The 14,152-nt window shown below is 39.5% G+C and overlaps 1 protein-coding gene across 1 annotated transcript; it reads left to right on the forward strand.

Moving 5' to 3' along the window:
• Window positions 1–658: 658 nt before the first annotated feature.
• On the forward strand, window positions 659–9,895 carry zdhhc18a (zDHHC palmitoyltransferase 18a). Its single transcript, XM_042489940.2, has 9 exons — window positions 659–1,317; window positions 2,021–2,181; window positions 2,434–2,583; window positions 3,865–4,002; window positions 4,122–4,173; window positions 5,437–5,539; window positions 5,636–5,748; window positions 5,843–5,948; window positions 8,024–9,895. Exons 1-9 carry the CDS (start codon window positions 1,085–1,087, stop codon window positions 8,363–8,365), a joined length of 1,398 nt encoding a protein of 465 aa, XP_042345874.1. The 5' UTR covers window positions 659–1,084; the 3' UTR covers window positions 8,366–9,895.
• Window positions 9,896–14,152: the final 4,257 nt, after the last annotated feature.

Below are 14,152 nucleotides of genomic sequence, written 5' to 3' on the forward strand. Positions count from 1 at the left end.
AGCAGAAGCTGTCTAAAGCCCCTTAACACTTTGAAACCTAGGCAAACTGGCTTGATTTTTTCAAATATATATATGTGTGTGCGTGTATGTGTGTATATATATATATATTTATACATATATGTATGTGTATGTTTGTGTAACCTAATTTAAATATATAATTATAATGATTATAAATGTAATTTATAATCATTATAATCTGGGCATTTTCCCCTACTATACACACACACACACACACACACACACACACACACACACACACAAACACACACACACACACACACACACACACACACACACACACACATATGCTATGCCCCTGAGAAGTACCAGTGTCACTCCTAAACTATAAACTAAACTACTAAACTATAAACTACTGTGGCCTTGAGTAGTGCAAAAACAAAAAAAAACAAAAAACAAAAACCAGCAACAAGGTTATAAATTGTTTTGCTTAACTGCCATTTTTAAAAAAATATTTTCTATGTGGGATTTAATTCATCCATGTGGGGAAAACAGCACCTTGAGCCGCCTCTGCCAATCCACACAGATAACGCTAATCATTCTGCGGGCGCTCATGTTTGCCACTGATCTACAAATCATCGCTGTGCACACCTGACATGTGTGTGCGTTTACATATCAGCAGTGAGTACGTCAACATCCTCCTCGTGACGTACATCGGCTGACGGTAAAAAAGGAAACGTTAACTGCCGCAAGAAGCCTGAGCCGAAGCCCGTCTGTTTGTGTTGAATTTTTTTTTGTAAAAGGCGACTTACCATAACCAAAATGAGCACTGATATTTATGAAACGCTTTAACTTGACTGCCAACAATGGTAGTTAACCTTGAATCAACTCGGGGACAGATTCAGCTTGTGAAACTGCCACGGAGAAGAATGCCGTTGCTGTTTCTCTAGCTAGCTAAGTTAGCGTTAGCTTTCAGGATGGGCAACTGAACGCTAACCGAGCAGGCGACATATCACCGTACAATGACTGAACCTTGAGAGTACAGTCTCTTGAAAACGCGACGGAGAAACAATAGTTTTGTGTGTGCCTTTAGCTACCTCCGAACCGTGTCGATACAGTTTACAAGATGAAGAACTGCGAGTATCAACAGATCGACCCACGGGCGCTGTCGGTGTCCCCCGCGTCCGCACTGAATCATACCGAGAAGAAGGTGCAGCGGTCGCTGAGGAAATGGGAGGTGTTCCCGGGGAAGAACAGGTTTTTCTGCGATGGACGGATCATCCTGGCTAGACAGAGCGGTGTCCTTCCTCTGACACTGGGCCTTATTGTTGTCACGTGTGGCCTTTTCTTTGCATTTGAGTGAGTAACAAGAAATGTCCATTTGTACGTTTCTTTCCAGTGAGCCTTGAATGCATCATAAGAGGTATTTTTCAGTGGTCAATACTAAAATTTACACTTGAAAATGATGACACAAATAGGTACAAACCAGACCGACAAAAATAAAATGAAATAAAAGTAGACACAAATATGAATATACACGGGGGTTTTCCTAATTAATTATAGTACAATGCTACAAGATTTGTACAAATGAATCGTTTTAGTTATTTTTTTATTACATACTCTTTAGTTAAATGTAGTATAAAATACACATTTGATCTGGTTTTATGAAAGTGGTGCATGAGGGAAGTTTCTTTAAAAAATATTTTATTTATTAAAATGTATTTTATTGTATATTATAAATTGGGAAAAAAATTGGGATTTAAAAAAATATTGTTAATCAATCAGGTTCTTTGAGTGGAATGTTCTTGCTAACATGTCTTTGGAGATCCAAACGAAAATCAGTCCAGAACATAGTCACATGTACACATTGAATAAAGAAAAGTTCTAATGTTGCTACCATATTGTTACAGAAGGTGTATGGCCTTTCCAATGTGCATGTGTGTTGTCAAATCTGTATCCTTCATTTCTTGTGTTGTAGGATCTTTCATGATAATATATTCAGGAATTAAAGTTATTTTTGCCTGAGGCAGAGTGAAACAAATTCATCTTTTTCCTTTTCCAGTTGCCCATTCCTGGTGAAGCACCTCACCATCTTCATACCTGTGATTGGTGGGGTGCTCTTTGTGTTTGTGGTCATCTCCCTGCTGAGAACCAGCTTTACAGACCCAGGCATCTTGCCTAGGGCCACACCAGATGAAGCAGCAGACATAGAGAAGCAGATAGGTAAGACACTACCAGGAATTGCACGCTTACTATAGGACAGATGGGGTAAAAGAGCTTTGCCATATGGGGGCTGGTTTGATGTTGAACTGCCTACCAAGACTTAAGAAGCTTACTCTGTATCATGGCTGAAGATCACAAAAAACAGACATAGCTTTATTTGTGTTTATTCATTACTTATTATATCAGTGGAGCTGTTTTGATTAAATGTGCAAGTCTCAGTGAGTCTCTCCCCTTGTACTTCTCTATTTTAAGATACCTCAGGATCCTCTACATATCGCCCCCCTCCGCGAACTAAGGAGATCCTCATCAACCAGCAGGTGGTAAAGCTCAAATACTGCTTCACTTGTAAAATGTTCCGCCCTCCTCGGACCTCCCACTGCAGCCTGTGTGACAACTGTGTGGGTAAGGATGTGGTGGGAAATTACCACTTATACTAACTGCACTGATTACACTTAACAACTTGATGTAATTACCAAGAGGAACTTACCGTGCAGTTTTGCTGGCAGGTTTCCATGAGTTTGCCTTATGCAGCACACCTTCCTCCACTGATCTGTGTCTTTACTATTTATTGAACTGTAGCAAATTCAAAAGGTACAGTTATAAAACCACATTATTCCCTCCCTTATTTCAGCAAGTCATAACATTGAGATACAGAATAGCTGATGTACCCACACACACACACACACGCAGAATTATTAGATATTGTCAAAAACAAGGGAATGTTTTCCAAAAAACAGTGTCTACGATACTCCTATTTATATGAACAAAATTATGTTACAGAAAAAGATTTCTTTATCACATTCTTGAGGTCATTTTATAAACTTTTCTCTATTTTTTGTTTTTTTTTCAGGTAGTTTTCTTGTAACTTTAAGATAAGATAAGATAAGATGGAACTTTATTAATCCAGAAGGAAATTCTTGTGCCACATTGCTCCAAAAATACAGTAGCAAAAAGAAAACAACAACAGAACATCAAATAAGTGAAAATGAAATACAAAGTGTCCAATAATAATGTTTAAAAATGAAAATTAAATATTGCACATAGAGTTCACAAAATTGTATGTTAACATAAGTAAAGAACTATTGCATGAAAATATTTACTAATTTCTTGCTATTTTTGGGCCATACCTTATTATGTTACTTGTTGCCGGCATCCCATGTTTTTGAAGAAATCAAGCAAATTTGCTCAGGTGTCAAAGGGTTAACTCAGTGATCCTCAGCTTACGGCCTGCTGACCAAATCTGGCCCATGAAAGAGTGCAGATGAACTGCCAACCATTTTCTAATTCACAATAAAAATATGGAATAAATGAAATGTAAATAAGGTGCAAGAGTGCAGGAAAATGCATTGAAATAGAGATTGTATATCAAAAAAATGTGCCGGGGGAGGACCCCATCAGAGGTCTGGTCTAGTTAATTATATATGAAAAATTAATGTTTGTTAATATACTGGCCCCTGGCCTCATGCCAGTTTACAAAAGCAGCCCCCAGTCAAAGCAAGTTTAGTGTCTGTGCTTTAGCTGGATTTTTTGATGAAAATGCCAGTGTAATTCCAGGAAAGGAATAAATGCGAGTTATAATAATTTAATGCACAATATGGAACGTGTAAAGGCTTACTACTAAAATACTTCATATATACTTTATGTGTGCCTCTGATCTCCATTTCTACTTTTTCTTATCCTCAGAACGATTTGATCACCACTGCCCGTGGGTGGGAAACTGCGTGGGCAAACGCAATTACCGCTTTTTCTACAGCTTTATCATCTCTCTGTCTTTTCTGACATCTTTCATTTTCGGCTGTGTCGTCACACACATTACCCTGCGTAAGTATTCTCACAAAGTATAAAGACAAAAATGCACTCAGTAATTGTATGATGTTCTGTCATGTCATCGAGAGCCACTTAAGGATTGTTTTCTTTCTAATTCGTTATTTTCTCTCCAGGTTCTCAGGCGGGTAAAAGCCTTGTTCAAGCCATTCAGGAGAGCCCTGCCAGATATCCTTAAAAAATGTCAAATTTTCACATAACCAGTCTGTTTATGAGAAAGATGAGATCTTTAAAAATTTGCTGCTCTTTTGTGCCAAATAATAACACATGTCACACTGTTGACAAGGCATTTGTCAGCCTAAACCCATGTTTAATAGGATCAGAGAGTTAGCAACCAGCAAAGCAGTGCTTTTAGGCAGATGGCTGTTCAGTAGAAGGTTTGCTGCCTCATGTTCTCATGAGATATGGTGGCACGGTGGTGTAATGCTTAGCTGTTCAATGTCGCCTCACAGCAAGAGGCTTCCAGGCTCGCCCTTAGGCCCAACTGTGAGGTGATTGCATGTTGTTCCTATTTTTCTCTGGCTTTCTCCCACAGTCCAAAGACATGCAGGTTAGTTTAAGGTTAATGTTAATGTTCTTTCTGTCAGAATGTCAGATGAAAAAGTCCACGTAAAGGCCTGGTGGACGAATGGGTCAAGCACAAGACTTTTACCGTGTGACTTTTATCCTGTGTGAGTTAAAATTAGGTGATTGTTTTTAGACTTAGTTGACTTACTATTTTTAGCTTTTAGGATGTATAACGCCGCAGAATACACACTTTGTACATCCCCTTAAACTGAACGGGCCTGTCGTGTTAATGCCACGTTTCCAGGGCTTCCATCTGATGGCTCAGTCATTTTGTAGACCTTGGCATAACTTTCACTCTGAAACATTTGTTTTTAATAATGGGACATCTTGATTGGAGTTTCAAACAATTCACTATTCAGTAAAGCTAAATTTAGCCAATTTCCAAAGCCCTTATGATTTGCACAGTATCTCAAAACAAGGTAAACCAGCAAGAAGCTGCCTGTAAGGTCAGAAAGAAAGACTGATTAGTCTGTGTAGCAATAATATGATGCTGGGAGTGATTCTGTTGTTTACATGTCGTTGCATATTTGCTGTAGTCGAGTGTAATGCATATTTACTGAAGTTCTGCCCTTAGTACAGTTAGGAGGTACTTGTATTTTACTTAGTAATTGAGGTTTCAATACATCTAGTATTGGAAAATGGTCTGTTTATTTTAAAATTACCCACCTAAATTAATGACATCATTACATAAATAGTTTTATTTCAGTATGTCATGACATTGAGATACACACACACACACACACACACACACACACACACACACAGTCAGTCTTGTCTTAGATTTTAATCATTAGCCTAAATATCCATCTGTCTTAAATAACCCTTGATAATGTTGATATTATGCCTTGACTCTTCCTCGTGCACTGTGGTGGAGTTGGTGATTTGTTTCTTCTCCATCTGGTCTATTCTGGGCCTCTCAGGCTTCCATACATACTTAGTAGCCTCCAACCTCACAACAAATGAAGACGTAAGTCCTCCTGCCCCTCAATACAACAATACAGCTTAGCTCATCATGCTAAAATTCACTTTATCCATTAACTGACTTCATTTATTCACTGTGCAGATAAAGGGCTCCTGGTCAAGTAAAAGGTGTGCAGAGGATTCTGGGAACCCGTACAGTTACAACAGTATTATAACAAATTGCTGTGCGACCTTATGTGGCCCCATGCCCCCGAGGTGAGTAAAGTGACATTTGTACCCCCGACACATTTTTCAATATTGGTTAAAAAAGCCAGATGAACAGTCCGTAATCTTCTGTTTTGTTCTCTAGTTTGATTGACAGAAGAGGTTTCCTGCCTTTTGATGAGGCGACCCCCACTGCTTCAGCCTCGGAGATAGAGCTGCCTCCCTTCGGGGCCAAGAATGACGCACACATGGTAGGATGAACCAGCTTGTGGTCCCCTCCCAAGTGTTAACTGTCCCATAGCTCCTGTGTTGTTGTTAGGCTGACCCCTGTGTGCCTTCTCCACTCTGTGTGTCCACTCCTTCATCCTCCAGACTTCCAGCTTCAGTCCCTCAAGTAGACACGCGGTGCTTTAAATCTCTGCCAAATGTTATGAAAGCTGTGCATATTATACATATTGTTCATGGAAAAGAAAGGAGAGCATCGGTTTTCAGTTGTTAATGGCCTGTCAGATAGTCTCTGACTGCACTGGAACAACATTTTTCAGGCTCAGCCAACAACGACTTGGAACTGACATGTAATATTAAAGCAAGTATCCACAGCAGACATGATGGAGTTAGCTAATTATGACTACTGAAGAGGTAATTCATCAGCACGCAGCGCGCTGAAATAACACTGCCGTGCCATTCGTTTCAGCTTTAGAACAAAATGTCTTGGAAACCAGATGTGACACTGTTGGGCATCATTGAGTAGTTAAAAATGCAGAAAAGCGGGCAGAGAGTTTTAAGTCTCAACAGCCAGAAATTTAACCATTTGTTCAGGTTACTGTTGCGTTGCTGAGTCACACTGTCAAGACTGATGCAGATATACTCTGGTCCGTTTGTGCTGTGGGACAGTAAACTCATTCATTGTTGCACCTTTTTGATATTTCACTGGTATTTGTGTTTGCTTACACTTACAATTCAACGTGTTGTTGTATCTACCTCGTCACTGTATTACTGGGTTTGCTTGTATGTTGTGGTGAAGGGACTTAATTACTCCTTTTTCGACGGTCATGTGAATGGTTTCAGATCGTATTTTGTATTCGATTTATCAGCACTTTATCACAGATCATGTGTCACATGCCTTGAATACATTTGTCATTCAATATAGTCGTCATATCAAATGTCTTACATATATTATTCGCTATTTTTCTTAATTTTTTAAATCTACTTTTACTTCTATTTTACATAATTTTATTTGCCTAAAAAAGTGTTCTTTTTTGTCCTAAATAAACATTATTTTTGTATTTTGAGATCTTGGTCTGTGTTTTGAATCTACTTTGGCTCTTTATTTTTTCAAGTCTTCACATGCCTGACTGCAAATTTTAACATGTTTTGGAAAAGTTGTTTTTTCTGATGTTTCCCTTTTTTTTCAGTAGGTATAAGTTAGTGACCATACGGGTTTATTTATTACAAACATTTGCTTTTGTATGCCTGTAACATAATTTCAAAATGCAAGATCTGACTCTCAGTGTTGTACTGTATCCATTCCACCCCGCTAGGAGGAGAACTGTCAGGATTTTGCTTTGTCCTGCACAGCCTGAAGGGCACTGCTGCATGTAGACGGTTGATGGTAAGAGTAGGGTTGAACATTAAACCAATCACAACATCTCTTCACTTGCCATTTGCTGTGTCTTTTTTTTTTCATAACATAGTTTGTGTTCAGGTTTGTAATCACTAACCAGCTATTTCTTTTCTAAGATATTTTCTGCATAATCGCAGTTGGGGGCAGATCTTGTGATTGGTGATGGTGTTGATGGATGGGTGCGCTGCTTCACCTGTGAATGTGCATGCTTCACTACCATTCAGTCCCGACTCAATAACAATCGCTCACTCAGTGTGGGATGGAGCTCGTGTTTGAGGCCTAAACTTACTCTTTTACTCTGTAGTTACATGAGATGTTTTTTTCTCATGTATCTGGGGCGTTATTGTGCATGTAAGGTGGTACAAGGGAATGCAAGTCTGTAAAAGTCTATTTTCCTTTCTACTTTTATCAGAGCCTAGTGAAAGACAGTAAGAAGCAGCTTCCCCGCACATGTTTCAGTCAATGTTGCATTGTCTAACACACTTCTTCCGTGCTTCTCCATTTAAATCTCACTGCCATTAGTGCTATCGTTGCTTCCACTGTGATTGATGAGTTCTCAACTAATCGTTTTCATCACACTGCAGATACTTCTATACATGTCTGTGCTGGTTTTTACCGTCATTGCAGCTTCGCCTTTCATAACACAAACCAATGATGTTTGATTTTTCTTGACATCTCCGTTTCTCCCTTATCTCCACACAGTGCACTCAGAGCACCAAGGACATGCTGGAGAGGATGGTCCACTCCTACGACTCTCACGGCCTGTGCCCCCCTGGCACCCCAAAGACCACCCCTCTGGACCTGGAGATTTCCAGCACGGTGGAACCTTCCACAGAGCCTTCACTCTCTGCTGGCTGCTCACGACAGCACTCCCGCCAGCCCATGTCCGCTCCTTGCCCGCCTTTCAGCAGAAGCAGCAAGAGGAGGGACTCGCTGCACTCAATCAACCCAGCCTTCCGCCTGGCTTCGCCCTCCCCGTCGCTGAGCCGCACCACCTTGATTCTGGGCGATGCACCTGACATTGGCTTCATCCCGCTACCCTGAGGGCGCCAAGTAAGAGAACAGAAGTAGCATACTCAGTGGCGCTTTCTATCTGTGGCTACAACGAACTTTTTCACAGTGGTGGTGGTCATGTTGTGTGTTTGGTATCTCAAGATGTTCTGATGAGCTGATTACATGGAGGGTTTTTATGTTATGTGAGTTTTATCACCCAATGTCCTACTACATGTGTCCTTCAAGATGAAGGTAAATCTTAGTAATACTCTGAAGCACAATATAGAGATATATTTTTAACACCTTTTTATTGAGACACCCAGAACATGCCTCCACACCTTCCACAGAACCTCAAGCTTATACGTCACCTCGGCAGTGTTTATGTTCTTGCTAATATATTATGCAAACAGGTATATAAGTCTGGGAATATATACAGTGTGAGTGTGGATGCAAAAAGTACAGACACAAATGTTTGGATTTACTGAACTGGATAGCGAGTTACTTCAGGATTATCAACTAAAGAGTTGGCCTTACTCGATGTCCTGCCATTTCCAGTCATCTTGATCTAGATCATCGCAGTGTCATCAGGTGGATCCAGCTTGACAGTATTTAAATGAATGAGCAATCAGTTTGAAGAAGGAGCACAAGTTTTAATTTCATCGCTAATGTTTGCATATCAAAGTCTTTTTGCTGTATTTTGTAATCAATTCTGCATGTCTTGTATATCACATGCGCTAAGGCTAATTGGTAAATATTTTATTTTTGTGAGGTGTATCACTTTTGGAGAGGAGGAAACTTTAAAACAGATAAATTGAGTCATTTTGTTCAAATACTTTTCACATTACTATTGGATCAAATAGTTCCTACACATAATTTATGTCCACGTCGTTGATTTTATCTAATTTGTTGGCTGTCAAAAGCACGTATTTAATTTGAATCAAATGTGCTGCTTGGATGCAGTATTTATCTCTGACACACTGTTTCCTGTTAACGTGATCTAATGAGATGCTTTCAGTATGTGCGAGCATCTGTTTTTCTTTGCCTCGGGGCACATCGATCGTATATTGCCTGTTATTGAGTGTGTTGGTGGTTCCAGGCTCAATGTATGGACTTTTTCAAGCAGACTTAATGTTTAAGGAATGTTGATGAGGCCTCTTTACATTCTGATTTTCATGGCTGTGAACTTTTCCTTCTCTTTTGTCATAAGACTTAAACCTGTGATGGAGTACATTAACAGTAAATAGCAGGAGTTAGTTTGTGCCACTAGGGGGCAGCACGTGACTAAGGATTGCAGCCGTGTCAGAGACGGTTTAGCAGCATGAAAAACCATTAGATGAAAGGCCTTTTGATGTTTTATTTATTTTTTTGTTATTGAGCGTTGAAGCTGTACATAGGTTGTGAGTTTTTGAGGAACCATGTTGCCATAGTCAGGGGGTCGTTCATTTAGCAATCTGCATTGAGACCCGTAGGTTGTGTAGACATTTACAAGCAGTGCTTGTATGAACAAACTTGTTTGTATTTTGTAGGATGTAACAGTGGAACTGTAACATTTGGTTAATAAAATGATCAGTTTTGTTTGAACTTTTTTTGTTTCTTGCGGGTTTATTCTTTTCAAATTTTCATTCGAAATTTATTTACCACGTAAAGTCTTAGGAATTGCAAAACAAAACCTTATGTTAGCTTTATTTGAACTAAACTGACTTTAAGTAGACCAATATCAAATCATAATGTAGAACATACAATAAATTTGCAATATTTGGGATCATTCATTCTGACTACTCCCTCCTGGTAACAGTGAAGAGATGCATGTTGACCACGTGTTCAGACAGGCAAAGATCCAGCAATGAAAATGGTCGGCAGTGTGGACAACAGCTGACACAAACCTGTAGGAGAGGAGAGGAATATTTGTAAATTTGACTCTGATGGGGTCACAACAGGGGTTAAAAAAAACTCAGGTCATGGAGGATATATTGTTCACCAAAAGGAAAATAAATAATGCGCTGAGATCCTGCCTAATAAGATTAAGTCTTTTAGACTGTGGCTTTGTGATTTTTTCCCCCCTTTTAGGTGAAATAGCCACACAAAATCGAGTATCATCACAGTGTGTTGAATCGTTTCCTTGGCACTGACTGTGTTTATTCTGTGCCCAGGGTTATACTTTTTTAAAAAAAAAGCCAGTTTGCCTGTAATTATTGAAATTGAAAACTGAAGAAAAACAGCCTAAAGGCCAGTGATCACAATAGATGGACCGTTGCAGCTGAGGTTGGACTCTTGACTACACTCGACTGTCACTTCTGTGTTCAGAAAAGTGAGAATGTTGCTTTAAGGTCTTCCAGAGTCACTTTTTTTTAAAGGGTTGTCTGCATATGGCAGCTGGTGTCTCCTGTATGCTGATGTTTGAGGATGCTTTGAATGTACAACTGTATGCATTGTCTAACATCTTATGGAGAAACTACATTGAAAAACATTTTTTTAGACACATTTGAATGGTGTTGTTTACTTTACAACACTAAAAATAATCTTAATACAATTCTGACTGGTTGTAGAAGGGTTAGCAGAGGAGACATGTGAGAAATACAGGAAGAAAAAGATGTTTGAAACTCGTGCTAAAGCTCCGGCTGGACTGCACAGACTTTGCATAACAACAACGTTCTCGTGAAATAGATATCCTTAATGGATTTCTTAAGATTTTTATGTATCTGTCACCTCATTGGCTTCAAAAGACTGCTTGCAGAGGCATGTCAGTATAGCAACCTGTATATCTTAAGCTAACATAAAACAGATGGTCAGACTTTTGGCTGAGCATCTCGCAGGAGGAAAAAGCCAAAGCATCACTGCCTCAGCAGCTGTGTTGCATTTCGACCACAGCCCTCCATCGCCTGGAAGACTTGAAAATTGTTTGCAGGGAAAGAAAAATCTGAGGGTGAGTGTTAAGGGACAGTTCACAATAAAATCACAGTAACACATTTTTCCCTTTACCTACAGTGCCATTATGAGTCTAGATTGTTTTGGTGTGAGTTGCGAAGTGTTGGAGATATCGGCCGTAGAGATGTCTGCTTTCTCTGGATTGTAATGGAATTAAATGGCACATAGCTTGTGGTGTTTCAAGAGCCAAAAAGAAAATACATTTGAATAAGTCAACAGCAATGTCTCCAGAAATCATGACCTGGTTACTCAAGACAATCCACAGACCATGTTGTGACAAGTTTCTTTTAGGAACTGTTTTCTTCCCACCAAACTATACCAGCCAACTGTATCACTGTGCAGAAGGAAGCCTGCATCTACTGCTACTATGTGGTTAATGTGAAACCGTCGCAGTTAGATTTAGGCAAAGAAACTACTTGGTTAATTTCAGAAAAATGATCATGTTTTGGGTTAAATGTACATAACATGATGTAAATAAGGCATGTGAGTGATGTCAGTGCATAATGACTGTGTGCAAATTACCTGTAACATTATATTAAAACAAAAGTTACTTTTGTTTTCACACTGGACATCAGCTATGGTCTCCTGGCTGAAAGTCTGGTTTTCTTTGACCCGCTCCCCAGCCCACCCTTTCTAAAACTACGTCACTTGCTTGCAGCATCAAGTGTTACTGCGGATGGGTTTATATAAATCTAGGTTATGGTACAGTGCTGCCTGTTTCTCGCCTAAAATGTTTTCAGAAATGTATTTTAATGCCCCTTTTTGTCGTAAAGGCAAGAGTTAGTGAATGGGTGGGTGTCACACTTCTTCCTGCACAGTGAAATCCAAGCTGATAAAACAGATATCAGACCCTTTTTTACTGTTTTCTCTGGTCATGTAGCACCAATTTCAAAGGTGCCTCCATCTTTCTACTGCAGCGACAGCCTAGTTTTCTATGAGGACCTTCTTTATATAAAGGAAATATTTCTTTTACTGCTCCTCTAAATGAACAACAGCAGTAAAGGTACCGGCTCATCAGTGTGTAGTTTGCGGATTATTTGAGTCCTCACTTGTTCCTGTTCACTTGCTCCTAAACCCCAACTGGTGTGGCACAGAGACAGAGAAGGCCACCCAGTCAGCAAGGCTGAGTGGAGTGCTTGACTACTGGATTTCAGAATAAGAGGATGTGTTTTGTTCAAAAAGGTTGACCTTAAGTTTACTTTACAAAAGGGGCTAGATCATTAATTGCACTTTTCGGATTTTAAGGTGAGATTGTGCTCGCTCTCTGTATTGTGTGATAGTTGTATTTGTCTGCCTGTATTTATTGTTGTAACCTTGTTTTAAGCTGCCCTCTTGGCAGCTTAAAATATATATATATATATATATATATATTTATATCAGACAGACTCTTTAACATCAGTGGACTGGATAGATAAGGGCTGAGCTCTAATCTCCTCACTGACTTAGCCCAGACAAAATGTTTCCCTCTAATATAACACTTTTACTCAGTTGATTCCTTTACTTTTCTTGAAACGCATGAGCAACTCTCAGTAACTGAACCTCTTTCACTTAAAACTAATAAATTCCATCTCTTCCAAGAAATAATCCACTTCCAATTGACCACCATCCGCTCTGTGATTCATCGTGCTTGTTCCTCTTCAGCGAGCCACGTTTGGCGCTGCTGTCATGTGTGTCCATGTGTCACACTCTCACAAGTCTTTTCCTCATCGCTCGCTGCCTGACCAGAGCAGAAGCGAAGCACCTCAGTGAACAAAACAGGTGACTCACAGTCAGGGGCTGCTGTCAACATCACTCGCTGCTGTGATTTCAAGAGCTAAAAGTGTGTGTCTGTTCTTGCCAGTGAAGCTGGATATAATTAACCCTGTACTGAGCAGAGAACCAACCGGCTGCCAGGAGGCTACAGCTGCCAGCAGGCACAGTTTGTTGCCACTGCCAGTGAAACATAAAACTAGTGAACCCTGTGGGCAACACGCACATGGTGGTTAAAATTTCTAAATCCTGGACGTTGAATTGTAACACAGTTATTCTTGCAAACTTGTGTTTTCCTAAAAGTGGATGCATGCATCAAAACTAGTCTTGTTTGATCCACTGTTTGCAGCTCATAAATCCTAGCTGCAGTAGTGGAAGAAGTAATCCCATTCTTTACTTAAGTAAAACTACCACCAAGTCCTGCATTGTAAATAGTACCCAAGCAAAAGTAAGTAAGTATAATCAGGAAAATGTAATTAAAGTATTAAAAATAAAAGTACCCAATGCAAAATAAACTTTTAAGAAACCCAATTTATTAGAAAAAAGAGAGAAAAGACATGCAAAAACTCAAAACTCAAAAAATATCCAAAAGATCAAATTATAAAGTAATAGAAAAACACCTCAAACTCAAATGAATGTAAATTCATATTTCAGTACAATACTTTAGTAAATTTACTTAGTTACATTCCACAACTGGCTAGATGACACTTCATGCAATAAAGATTTCTTCATAGTATATCCATGGTAACATGAGCACGCCTGTGTGTGGAGTTTGGTCAGTATTTAACCACATATGTTTGTGTACTGCTTTCCGTGGGATGTGTCTGGGTGTAACACGAGTGGCTTGTGGCAGCATATGTGTGAACACCTAAAAGCCCTTTGGCACACAGAGCTCATGATAGGTCATTTCAGTTATTCATTGGTTGGTTTGTGTACAAGGTTTGTTGACTGATGCAGTTTGTTGAGCGATTACAGAAGAGTCAGTGCAGGGTTACAGATCTGCAGTGGTGGACGATTACACAACTCTATTACTTGACTCAAAGTATATTACTCCAATACAAGTGAAATTTGCTAAGTCAAATTATTACTTGAGTTAGAGTACTGGAGTACTTTTTATCCAAAGAAATTGATGTATATTGTCACAAAAATGTCGCTAAATGCTAA

Source organism: Plectropomus leopardus, chromosome 11 (assembly GCF_026936395.1).
Source record: "Plectropomus leopardus strain MGB_pleo_1.0 chromosome 11, ASM2693639v1, whole genome shotgun sequence".
NCBI lineage: Eukaryota > Metazoa > Chordata > Actinopteri > Perciformes > Serranidae > Plectropomus > Plectropomus leopardus.